At 42.0% G+C, this 13,385-nt stretch overlaps 1 protein-coding gene across 1 annotated transcript in view; it reads left to right on the top strand.

The window, feature by feature from the left end:
* IPO11 (importin 11) overlaps nucleotides 1-13,385 on the top strand; it is a 590,907-nt gene that overhangs the window by 259,318 nt on the left and 318,204 nt on the right. Inside the window, exon 17 of the mRNA XM_073680251.1 lies at nucleotides 1,959-2,004. Within this exon, the coding sequence (XP_073536352.1) occupies nucleotides 1,959-2,004 (46 nt within the window). The remainder of the gene's footprint in view (nucleotides 1-1,958; nucleotides 2,005-13,385) is intronic.

Here is a 13,385-nt window from a genome sequence, read left to right as displayed (position 1 = left end):
AGGTAATATTGTGAATAGGCCTTCACAAGGGAATGTCACACCAGTCCTACTCCTGGAATTATGATGTGGGGTGGCATCACAGTGGTGTGAAAAAGTGATTGCCCCCTTCCTGAATTCTTATTCTTTTGCATGTTTGTCACACTTAAATGTTTAAGATCACAAAACAAGTTTAAATATTAGACAAAGATAACACAAGTAAGCACAAAATGCAGTTTTTAAATAAAGGTCTTTATTATTAAGGGAAAAAGAAATCCAAACCTACAGGGCCCTGTGTGAAAAAGTGATTGCCCCCCTCCCACTTAAACCACAATTAATTTATGTTTTATCACATCTTTGGGAAGCTGAGTTCAAGTTGAACCTTCCCAGGAGCGGCTGGCTAACCAAAATTACCCCAAGAGCACAATGATGACTCATCCAAGAGGTCACAAAAGACCCCATAACTACATCCAAAGAACTACAAACGCACCTGTCAGCATGATTGTGCGCAGTTCTTTTATAATCTTTATTTTAATTTCTGCCATAATGATATGCTCGTGCTTCGGTGTGGCCTTTGGGGATGGGCTCTATCTTGTGCTCTGATTATGTATTCCTATGTCTGCCCTCTGACAGGTCACTGTGCCTTCAGTGACCTTCCTATTATTTTAAATACTGCCTGTGTAATTGTGTTCCAAACCTGAAATTTGCATTCAGCAAAACGGCCCGCACATGCGTAGTAGTATCTCTCTGTTTCTGAGATATGCTACTGCATAAACGCGGCCGGCGGTGCCATATTGCTGCTGGCAAATTTCTTTTTCCTCCCGCAAAATGGCGTGTGCACAATAGCATCTATCTCTTGCCGATAGATGCTACTGCGCAAGCGCCGCTAGCGGCAACATTTTTCTGCAGTCAAAGAGGAAAATTTTGCTGGAGGAAAAAGACAGGAGATTGTCCGGCCATCTGTTCGTGACCTCAAACTAAAGCACAATTGGATTATGCAGCAGGACAATGATCCAAAACACACCAGCAAAGTCCACCTCTGAATGGCTTAAGAAAAACAAAATTAAGACTTTGGAGTGACCTAGTCAAAGTCCTGACCTTAATTCGATTGAAATGCTGTGGTATGACCTGAAAAAGACGTTTCATGCTCAGAAACCCTCCAATGTGGCTGAATTACAATAATTTTGCAAAGATGAGTGGGCCAAAATTCCTCCAGATCGTTGTAAAAGACTCATTGCCAGTTATCGCAAACGCTTGATTGAGGTTGTTGCTGCTAAGGGTGGCCTAACCAGTTATTAGGTTTGGGGGGCAGTCACTTTTTCACACAGTGCCCAGTTGGTTTGGATTTCTTTTTCCCTTAATAATAAAGACCTTTATTTAAAAACTGCATTTTGGGTTTGCTTGTGTTATTTTGTCTAATATTTAAATTTGTTGTGTGATCTGCAACATTTAAATGTGACAAACATGCAAAAGAATAAGAATCAGGAAGGGAGCAAACACTTTTTCACACCACTGTATGTATGGTAGCCTGACCCCTCTAGTCTTCATTCCAGCTACACGAACAGCTCAGCCTTACATTGATTTGTTGGTGTGACCAGGGGTATGGCCATTTCTACAAAGTTGTTCGGGAGCCGAATCAACATAATGCCAGGCCGCATTTTGCTTGTGCTACTTTTTGCACGCATTCAACGTGCAGAACATTCTTCAGATCACCATTAATAACCTCATTGTTATTGGCCAAGGCTTGTAGGTACGGGGATTTTTGCTCATGGTGTTCTTACTCCATACTGATCGAGATGTTTTGAAAATGTTGTTTCCATTTTTTCATTATTTGCATATATATTGGATATATATATTATTTATAGTACATTATTATTATTATTATTCTACATCTCTGCTGCGGTTATGGCAGTAAAAGCATCAGTAAGGCTTGTTCTTACTGTATTAAGTCTTTATGGTTGACCTTTTCCTTAATTTTTCAGTTTACCAGTTGATGATTTTGAGTTCAGGACTGAAGCGTTTTTGCCGGTAGGTGCAATTAATCCCAATAACAAAAAATGTTGTTAATAATTTTTTTTTCTGAGAGTTCTCTTATTTTGTCTTTAATCTAAAGTTTTTAACTGATGTACTATTAAAATAGTATCTAATAGTAGTATAAAGGTGACGTGTTGTTTACCTATCCCATGGTCACAGTATGCGGCCCAAAACCAGTAAGAAGAACACATAGACGCTGCCATGAGTGAGTCCATCCTAATCAGTGATTGGCTTTTCAGTGAGTGAATTTTGAAGACTCGCCTTTGTGTGTTGTACTCATCACTATTGGGAAGCATATAATGGAAGACGGCTGTCAGTGTAGATTTCCTCGACATATCAGGCGCCAGGCTTCTTGTATATTCATCTGCTGTTTCTGGAAGTCTTTGTCTGGAGACTGTATTTGTTCCTGCAGTTTCTATCTTTTCTTTATTTTTACTGTTGCGTACTATGGTTAAGGAGCTGCTATTCACTCCCCAGTATACGGGACTTTATAAGTGATGTGCCATCTCTCATTTGTTATCATTGTACAATAACTCTGGGACTATATTTGCTTACAAAGCAGCAGGCTACTAGTCTAGAACATACCCCCCTTAACACTCATTGGTAGTAGGTTACTGCTCTCTACTACCTTTTGTAACTTCATGTGTGTAGAACACTTTTTCTTGGACCATTTCTTTGCTCTAGACCCGACCTGGGAAAACTGCGGCTCGCTTGGCACGTACGACTCGCTGAATTGTTCCTGTCCGATCCGCCGCTAAGACAGCAGAAGAGCTGAGAAGAGTGGCCTACGGCTGCACCATGTGGACTCCCTCCTCAGCCTAGCATCTTCAGAGTGCAGATAGTGATGAATATAATGGTGGAGCAGGGAGCCACCGGCAGATTCTCCCACCATTCAGCATGTGTGACTGAGACAGCAGACGTGTAGACATCATTATATTGCGTCTGCTGTGTGTAGTCTCAGTGCACAGCACAGTGCACAGCACAGTCACAGCAAAGACCAGAGCAGAGTGCCGATGTTCACATTATTAAGCAGGCCACAGGTTTCAAGCAATATGGGAAAGAAAAGGATCTCTCTGTTGCCGAAAAGCATCAAATTGTGCAACGCCTTGAACAATGTATGAAAACTGTAGATATTTCACAAAACCTTAAGCCTGATCACTGTGAAGAGATTTTTGGCTGACACAGAGCACAGATGGGTTCGTGCAGATAAAGGCATAATGAGGAAGGTTTCTGTCAGACAAATTCATCGGCTTAAGGGAGCAGCTGCTAAAATACTATTACCAAGCGGCAAACAGGCATTTGAATCTGCTGGTGCCTCTGGATTCCCGTGAATCTCAAGATGTAGGATTCTACAGATGCTTGACGATTTGGGTAAACTTATTATTCGGCCGTCCATAAACAGTGCTCACAAGCAGAAACGGTTGGCATTGGTCCCAGACATACATGTAGACTAATTTTAAAACAGTTTTCTTTACTGATGAGTGCCTTTCACTCCTGGTTGGTCCAGATGGATGGATAGTGGGTGGATGGCCACCATGTCCAACAAGAGTGTGACTTCAGCAAGAAGAATAGCAGAATCATGTTTTGGGCTGGAATCATGGGGAGGGAGCTGATAGGCCCCTTTAGGGTCCCTGAAGGTGTAAGAATGACCTCAGCAATGTATATTGAGTTTCTGACTGACCACTTCTATGATACAAAAAGAAGAACCGTTCCATCCGTAGCAAAATCATCTTCATGCAATGCGCCATCCCATGCTGCAAAAAATACCTCTGAGTCATTGACTGCTATGGGCATAAAAGGAGAGAAACTCATGTCGCCTCTCTCCTCCCCTGACCTCAACCTTATTAAGAACCTTTGGAGAATCCTCAAGCAAAAGACCTTATGAGGGTGGGAGGCCGTTCACATTAAAACAGCAGCTCTGGAAGGCTATTCTGACATCCTACAAAGAAATGCAAGCAGAAACAATCTAAAAACTCACAAATTCAATGGATGCAAGAATTGTGAAGGGGTATCAAAGAAGGGTTCCTATGTTAACATTAAACTTGGCCTGTTAATATCTTCTTGATTGAAAAAGCTTTTGATTTTAGTAAATGTGACCTCTTAATGCTGCAAATTCAACAAATGACCATTTTAAATTCTTTACCACCTTTAAAATGTTTGGTAACTCAGTTTAGAAAAAATGCTGTCATCATTGGGAGGGTTTTCCAATTTGTTTTATACTTTAATGGTTGATGATTTGAACATTATACTGTCTCACTTGCATCGACCATTTAGGAAAATCAGATAAAAAATAACTGCATAATAATTTGGAACGTGGTGTATATAGGGGGGTTGTGTGTGTACTCACTGAATATAAGGGGTCAGTGTAGGGGCTCATACTGTATATAGGTGGACTGTGTGGGGTCTCATACAGTATATAGGGGGCTGTGTGGACTCACTGTATATAACGGGGCTGTGTGAGGGCTCATACTGTATATAGGTTGGCTATGTGGGGGCTCATACTATATAGAGAGGTTATATGGGGGCTGTATGTTGGCTAATACTGTATATAGGGGTAGTTGTGTGTGGGCTCATACTATATATAGGGGGGCTGTATGTGGATTCATGCTGTATATAGGGGGCTCACTGTATATAAGGGGGAAATGTGGGGTCTCACAATTTATAGGGTCTGTTTGGGGTCTCATACTATATGGGGGACTATGTGTGGGCTCATACTAAATATAGGGGAGCTGTGTGTGGGGGATCATACTGTGCTTAGGGGCAATCATACCTGTGTGAGGAGATCCCTCATACTGCTCAAGGGCGGGGGTGGGGCACTGGGAGGAGGCTCGTCATATGACGAGGGAGGCAGTCTATGAGGAGGCCCATCATACCATGCTGTAAGGTGGGGGGATCATACTGTGTGTCTGAGTGCTATAAGGACATCATATGGTGTGGGGGAGGGCTGTGGGAACATCATACTGTGTGGGGGAGGGCTGTGGGAACATCATACTGTGGGGGAGGTTTGTGGGAACATCATACTGTATAGGGGAGGGCTTTGGGAACATCATACTGTATGGGGGAGGACTGTGGGAACATCATACTGTGTGGGGGAGGGCTGTGGGAACATCATACTGTATGGGGGAGGGCTTTGGGAACATCATACTGTGTGGGGGAGGGCTGTGGGAACATCATACTGTGTGGGGGAGGGCTGTGGGAACATCATACTGTGTGGGGGAGGGCTGTGGGAACATCATACTATGTGGGGGAGGGCTGTGGGAACATCATACTGTGTGGGGGAGGGCTGTGGGAACATCATACTGTGTGGGGGAGGGCTGTGGGAACATCATACTGTGTGGGGGAGGGCTGTGGGAACATCATACTATGTGGAAGGTACGATGGTTGAATAAAAGAAGCTTATGATCTATAAACTTTAATTTCAGCCTATTGGTTCAGCCCTCCACAACAGTTCCAGTCTCTCGTGTGGCCCCTTGGGAAAATTAATTGGCCTCCCATGCTCTAGACTATTTGCGTGTCTTTAGACGTTCCTATTTTTTTGAGTTAAAGGAAAGACAAACTTGTACAGAAGAGAAGCAGAATAAGGTTATCTGGACATGTTAACTATTTGCAGCAGACATTTCTACACCAAAAACATGCAAATACTGGAGTGTTGGCAGGAAAAATGTGTTTGTGTGTATTTTTTATGTGTTTTTTCCCCATTCATTTGAATGTGTGAAAAACAGTGAAAGAATTGACATGCTGCAGGTTTGAAGCTGCTTCAGATCTGCAAGGAAAAATAAGCAACGTGTGCATGAGACTTCAGAAATCTCATTCACTTTGCTGGTACCATAAAATGCTGCATTTTTTTTTCTGTGGTAAAAACGCAACTTGTAAACAAGACCTAATGGTGGAATTTTAACACTCTTTGGACTTTATTGGCCAAGACTGGTTTGTCTTTTGGACTTTGTGGATTGTAGTCTAGTAGACTGTTGTGATCTTTTTTTTTTTTTTTTTTTTTGCAGTACAGATATGTCCTACCTTACTTTTTGTCTTGACCTGGATGTGTGGTACAGCATTACCAGTTTAATTAACCAGCTAATTGTCACGTTTTGACCATTATACTCAGAAGGCCTTTTTTACGTAGGTGTGAATCTAATTGCAGGGCTTCAATGTCTTTCTATCTTTTTAATTTTTACATTGCGTGTTGACATTTGGGTTGACTCCCAAGAGCTGGATCTCTGTCTTGGCTATCCTTTTCCAGTGAAACCTCACTTCTAAGCCTCAGATCAGGACTTTCTTCCAGGGCAGGAACTTTGGAGCCACTGTATTGGCTCCCCTCTAACTCCAAGAGACCTCAATCTGGTCTTGGACCTCCTTCAGTCCCCTCGTTTTCAAGCTGATCAGGGACCTATCCCCCCAATCCAGCTTTCTGGCAAGATGCTTTTGTTCTATTTGGAATTTCTTTCATCAGGCCAGGCACCGAAGGGTGACTCCCACCCGTCACTCTCCTCTTCTGGCACAGTGTTTTCTCTTGTCTGGCAACCTCCTTTCTCCCTAGTTTGTTCTTTGGCTTTCACCTTAATGAGGAGATAGCCCTCTTTCCTTATGCGCTTTGTCACTCATCCCCCCAAGAGGTTCTTGTGTGATCAGATCTGGGCCGCTCTACCTGTCTCTCTCCCTTCAGACATTCGGATGCCCTGTTTATAATCCAGGGTAGGCCCTTGCAGAGGTCTCAACACCTCTAAGGTTGCCATTGCTTGATGGATTCAATCTGCTATTCTGGAAGTTCGGGCTAAGCAAACGCACCACCAGCTTGGCCATAGTTCTGTCCACCTGAGCGATAGGAGCCTCTTGTGCTGTATGCCTCCTGTTTAGTCTTCAGTCCAAAACTTTGCAGAGCTCTTATCTTTGTGTCAGTGGATGCAAGTCTTGGCAGAAGGGTTCTGCAAGCGGCAGTCACTTTGGGGTAACTGGTGAAATTGCTGTTCTTCCTTCTGCAATAGTGTAATCATTTTCCACTCCAGAGACTGCTTTGAGACATCCCATGGTTTCCTGTGTTCCTCAAAGAGGTGTCTTAGAAAAGAGGATTTTTGTTACGCACCGTAAAATTTCTTTCTCGTAGTTCTCATTGGGGGACTCATCAACCTCCCTTGTTTTGGTAGTCTTTCTTTTGCTTCTTCAACTGCTTTTGTACTGACTGAATAGCCTGGTGCGGACCGGCCATGTGTAGTCTGCTGGGTAACTTCACCGCATGGTGTGCTTCATTTCCACAATGAAGCCTACAAGAAAGAGATTTTACAGTCCGTACTAAAAATCCTCATTTTTTTATCTGAATTCTTTTGGCGTTTCAAATAAGATGTAATTTGAAGATGCCTTTCCCAGCGCTGCTCCAGGTGATTTACTGGTCTTTATCTACATACAAGTGCTTCTCACAAAATTACAATACCAACAAAAAGTTAATTTATTTCAGTTCTTCAATACAGAAAGTGAAACTCTTATGTTATATAGGGTCATTACAAACAGAGTGATCTATTTCAAGTGTTTATTTTTGTTAGTGTTGATGATTATGGCTTACAGCCGATGAATACACAAAAGTTATTATCTCAGTAAATTAGAATACTTTATAACAACAGCTTGAAAAATAATTTTAAAATCCGAAATCTTGGCCTACTGAAATGTATGTTCAGTAAATGCACAATACTTGGTCGGGGCTCCTTTTGCATCAATTACTGCATCAATGCGGCGTGGCATGGAGGGATCAGCCTGTGGCATGGAAAGCGATCAGCCTGTGGCACTGCTGAGGTGTTATGGAAGCCCAGGTTGCTCTGATAGAAGCCTTCAGCTCGTCTGCATTGTAGGGTCTGGTGTCTCTCATCTTCCTCTTGACAATACCCCATAGATTCTCTATGGGGTTAAGGTCAGGCGAGTTTGCTGCCAATCAAGCACAGTGATACTGTTGTTTTTAAACCAGGTATTGGTACTTTTGGCAGTATGGACAGGTGCCAAGTCCTGCTGGAGAATGAAATTTGTATCTCCAAAAAGCTTGTTGGCAGAGGGAAGCATGAAGTGCTCCTGGTAGACGGCTGCGCTGACTTTGGTCTTGATAAAACACAGTGGACCTACACCAGCAGATGACATGGCTGACTGAACCATCACTGATTGTGGAAACTTCACACTAGACCTCAAGCAGTTTGGATTGTGGCCTCTCCACTCTCCCTCCAGACTCTGGGACCTTGATTTTCAAATGAAATTCAAAATTTACTTTCATCTGAAAACAACACCTTGGACCACTGAGCAACAGTCCAGGTCTTTTTCTCCTTGGCCCAGGTAAGACGCTTCAGGCGTTGTCTATTGGTCATGAGTGGCTTGACACAAGGAATGCGACACTTGTAGCCCATGTCCTGGATACGTCTGTGTGTGGTGGCTCTTGAAGCAATGACTCCAGCAGCAGTCCACTCCTTGTGAATCTCCCCCAAATTTTTGAATGCCCTTTTCTTAACAATCCTTTCAAGGCTGCGGTTATCCCGGTCGCTTTTGCATCTTTTTCTACCACACTTTTTCCTTCCACTCAACTTTCCATTAATATGCTTGGATACATCACTCTGTGAACAGCCAGCTTCTTTAGCAATGACCTTTTGTGGCTTAACCTCCTTATGGAGTGTGTCAATGACTTCCTTCTGGACATCTGCCAAGTCAGCAGACTTCCCCATGATTGTGGAGCCTACTGAAATGGACTAAGGGACCTTTTTAAATGCTTAGGAAGCCTTTGCAGGTGTTTTTTGTTAATTAATCTAATTTACTGAGATAATGACTTTTGTGTTTTTATTGGCTGTAAGCCATAATCATCAACATTAACCGAAATAAACACTTGAAATAGATCACTCTGTTTGTAATGACTCTATATAATATATGAATTTCACTTTTTGTATTGAAGAACTCAAATAAATTAACTTTTTGATGATATTCTAATTTTATGAGAAGCACTTGTATATGCGAGAGACCTGTCAATCACCTGGAGCACAATGCAAGGATTCACAAGTTTGGAGTCACATAGTGACTGCAGACTTGTAGCTTAAGACCGGACCACCCCTTTAAGAAACGCAAGTGTCAATATACCAATATGCTCAGATCTCGATAGTCAATATGCCATCCCTTGATGATCGAGTGTCAGCATGCCATTACACTCTAACCCCAAGTGACCATCTTCTCCTTTTCTCTCTTGCCCAGCTGTCATTCTGTGAGATAGATAAGCCGTTGGATGTGGAGTAAAATGCTTCATCTATTCCCACTTCTGCTTTTTTATAAAGTCACTGAATTAAGTAGAATCATAGAATCATAGAATCATAGAATGGTAGAGTTGGAGGGGACCTCCTGGGTCATCTGGTCCAACCCCCTGCTCAAAGCAGGATTCACTAGATCATCTCAGACAGATGTCTGTCCAGCCTCTGTTTGAAGACGTCCATTGAAGGGGAACTCACCACCTCTCGTGGCAGCCTGTTCCACTCATTAATCACCCTAACTGTCAAAAAGTTTTTTCTAATATCTAATCTGTGTCTCCTCCCATTTAGTTTCATCCCATTGCTTCTAGTCTTTCCTTGTGCAAATGAGAATAAAGATGATCCTTCTACAATGTGACAGCCCTTGACATATTTGTAGACAGCTATTAAGTCTCCTCTCAGTCTTCTTTTTTGCAAGCTAAACATTCCCAAATCCTGCAACCGTTCCTCATAGGACATGGTTTGCAGACCAGTCACCATTCTGGTCGCTCTTCTCTGAACTTGCTCCAGTTTGTCGATGTCTTTTTTAAAATGTGGTGCCCAAAACTGTACACAGTATTCCAGATGAGGTCTGACCAAAGAGGAGTAAAGACCGATAATGACTTCACGTGATCTAGACTGTATGCTTCTGTTAATACATCCCAGAATTGTATTTGCCTTTTTTGCTGCTGCATCACACTGTTGACTCATGTTCAGTCTATGATCTATTAGTATACCTAAGTCTTTTTCACATGTACTGTTGCTTAGCTCTATTCCTCCCATTCTGTATATGCTTTTTGCATTTTTATTGCCCAGATGTAGTACTTTGCATTTTCCCCTGTTAAAAACCATTCTGTTGGTTGCTGCCCACTGCTCCAGTTTATTTAGGTCTTTTTGAATCCTCTCTCTCTCTTCTCTAGTATTAGCTATCCCTCCTAGCTTTGTGTCATCAGCAAATTTAATCAGTTTACCCTCAATTCCTTCATCTAAATCATTGATAAAGATGTTGAACAATACAGGTCCCAGGACGGAGCCCTGTGGTACCCCACTTGAGACATTCATCCAGCTGGATGTGAAGCCATTTACAACCACCCTTTGAGTCCGATCACTAAGCCAGTTATGAATCCACCTAACAGTTGCCTGGTCCATTGCATACTTGGTCATTTTTTCAATAAGGATGATGTGAGATACTTTGTCAAATGCTTTGCTGAAGTCAAGATATACTATATCTACAGCATTTCCCTGATCCACCCAGTCAGTGATTCTGTCATAGAAGGAAATTAAGTTAGTTTGACATGACTTGTTAGTTACAAACCCATGCTGACTCTGGTTAATCACTTCATTCTTATCCATGTACTTACATACATGTTGTTTAATAATTTGTTCAAAGATCTTTCCTGGTATAGAAGTCAGACTCACCGGCCTATAGTTCCCTGGGTCCACCTTCTTCCCCTTTTTGAAGATAGGAACAACATTTGCTCTTCTCCAGTCTTCTGGGACTTCTCCTGTTCTCCAAGAATTTTCAAAGATTATGGAGAGTGGTTCTAAAATTTCTTCTACAATCTCCTTCAGTACTCTGGGGTGTAATTCATCTGGACCTGGAGACTTGAACTCATTTATGTTAGCTAAATATTCCCTCACAATCTTTCTGTTTACTGATAACTTGGATTCCTCTATTCCTTTAAAAGGACAGTGAAGATCAGTTGATGTTACATTTTCTTTCTGAGAGAAAACAGATGCAAAATAGGAATTAAAAACATCCTCTCTTACCATTTCTCCATTTTCATCCTGTAAAAATCCTATAGCATCTTTGACTTTTCTTTTACTTTTGACATACCCCCAAAATCCTTTTTTATTGCTTTTGACATCTCTTGCAAGCCTTAATTCATTGTCAGCTTTAGCTAACCTGATACGTGCCCTGCAGGATCTGCAGACTGCATTATAATCTTCTTTAGATATGCCTCCCTCTTTCCATTTAATAAACATTTCTTTCTTTCTTTTTAGCATGTGTTTAAGTTCTGTGTTCATCCATCCTGGTTTCCTTAAATGCTTCCCATTCTTCCTACTTTTCGGGATTGTCAACGATTGTGCTTTGAGAATCTCATTTTTAAAAACTTCCCATCCTTCCTGGACATTTTTGTCCTTAAGGACATCCAGCCATTGGATCCCTCCTATTCTCTTTCTGAGTCTCTTAAAATCTGCCTTTCTAAAATCTAACCTTGAAGTTTGAGTCTTCACATGTCTTCCTCCTCTAGTTATCCAAAATTCTATAATAGCATGATCGCTGCCTCCTAGGGTCCCAGCCACCTTTACCTCCTCAACCATTTCCTCCCTGTTTATAAGGATTAGATCCAAAGTAGCAGATCCCCTTGTTTTCTCCCCTACCTTTTGGAAGATAAAGTTGTCAGCAAGAGAGGATAAGAATTTGCTTGACCTGTTAGTTTTACTTGAGAGAGATTCCCAACAAATGTCTGGATAGTTGAAATCTCCCATGACCACTACGTCATATTTTTTGGAGAACTTGGTCATTTGATACATAAAGAGTTCATCCATATCTTCAGCTTGCCCAGGTGGCCTGTAGTAAATGCCTACAATGGTGTCCTTTCCGTTGTTCTCTCCTTGTATTCTTACCCAAACAGTTTCCACAGAACTCCCAGTCTCTGAAGCTTCAATCTCTGTGCAGATATACGCTTTTCTAACATACAATGCGACACCTCCTCCTCGTTTATCAAGTCTGTTTCTTGCAAATAAGTTGTATCCTTTTAGCCTTTTATTCCAATCATGTGTATCGTCCCACCAAGTTTCAGTGATTCCAATGACATCATATTCCTTTTCCTGCATTAGTAGTTCCAATTCTCCTTGTTTGTTGCCCATGCTTTGTGCATTTGTATAAAAACATTTTAGTTTGTGATTGGTTTCTCTTCCTCCCATATTTTTATTATTTAGATTTTTTTGTCTTTGTTCTTCTTTTCCACTTCCAGTAGCAGAGATCTCAATAGTATTTGTCAGCTGTATGGCTTTTTCTGGCCTTTTGCTTCCCTTCCCACATTGTTCTAGTTTAAAGCTCTTCTGATGAGTGTAGCAAGGCGACTTCCAAATACATGTTTTCCAGTCTTCGTAAGGTGCACCCCATCTCTAGCAAGTAGTCCATCGTATAGGTAATTCATTCCGTGATCCAGAAATCCAAATCCTTGTTGATGGCACCATCGACGTAGCCAGTTGTTCACCTGTAGAATCTTATTCCACCTCATTGTTCCATGGCCATCCACTGGGAGGATGGATGAGAAGACCACCTGCGCTCCCAATTCTTTCACTTTCATGCCTAAGTCTTCAAAGTCACTGCAGATGGTTTCCAGGTCCTTTCTTGCGGTGTCATTTGTCCCCACATGTATTAGCAGGAATGGGTAGTGATCTGTAGGTCTGAAGAGTCTTGATATCCTGTCAGACACATCTTTAATTTTTGCTCCTGGAAGACAGCACATTTCTCTTGAGGTTATGTCTGGTCTGCAGATAGCGGCCTCTGTTCCTCTTAACAGGGAATCCCCCATGACCACCACTCTCCGTTTTTTCTTCACAACATTCTTCTTTCTCCATCCAGGAGGATTCTGAGGGCTTACAAGGTTATTCATTGCTGGCAAAGTCTTATCTTGCTGTATTTCTTCATGGTTCTCCTGTGTGAGAGCCTGGTACTGGTTCCTGAGCAGTATGGGTGCTGACTGCCTCTCGATCCTCCTGCTTCTGTGGGTCACATGCTTCCATTCCTCTGTTTCGTCAGGTGCAGTTCGAATTTCTTCTCTTTCTGAATCATGAAGAGATAATTCTGCTCTGTCTAAGAACTCTTCACTGTCCTTAATGATTTTCAAGGTAGTTAACCTCTCTTCTAGATTTCGCAACTTTTCCTCCAACAGGGACACAAGCTTGCATTTCTGGCATGTGAAGTTTGGCTTTTCCACTGGCAAGTCTGTGAACATGTAGCAGGATATGCAGCTCACCAAATGGCTCCTGGACTCTTCCATGTTCTTATTGTTAATGTTCTGAAAACAGTGAAAAAAGCTTAAAAAAAAAGCTTCAAAATGCGCGCGCCGACAGGCGCGCGGTTTACCGATGTCCTCTTTTAAGCTCCAACAGCCAAAATCCAGT

This window comes from Phyllobates terribilis, unplaced genomic scaffold (genome assembly GCF_046119375.1).
Source record: "Phyllobates terribilis strain yellow unplaced genomic scaffold, ASM4611937v1 Scaffold_1__5_contigs__length_1240528914, whole genome shotgun sequence".
Classification (NCBI taxonomy): domain Eukaryota; kingdom Metazoa; phylum Chordata; class Amphibia; order Anura; family Dendrobatidae; genus Phyllobates; species Phyllobates terribilis.
Note: the sequence above shows the minus strand (reverse complement) of the source record. Positions and strands in the feature narration are given on the sequence as shown.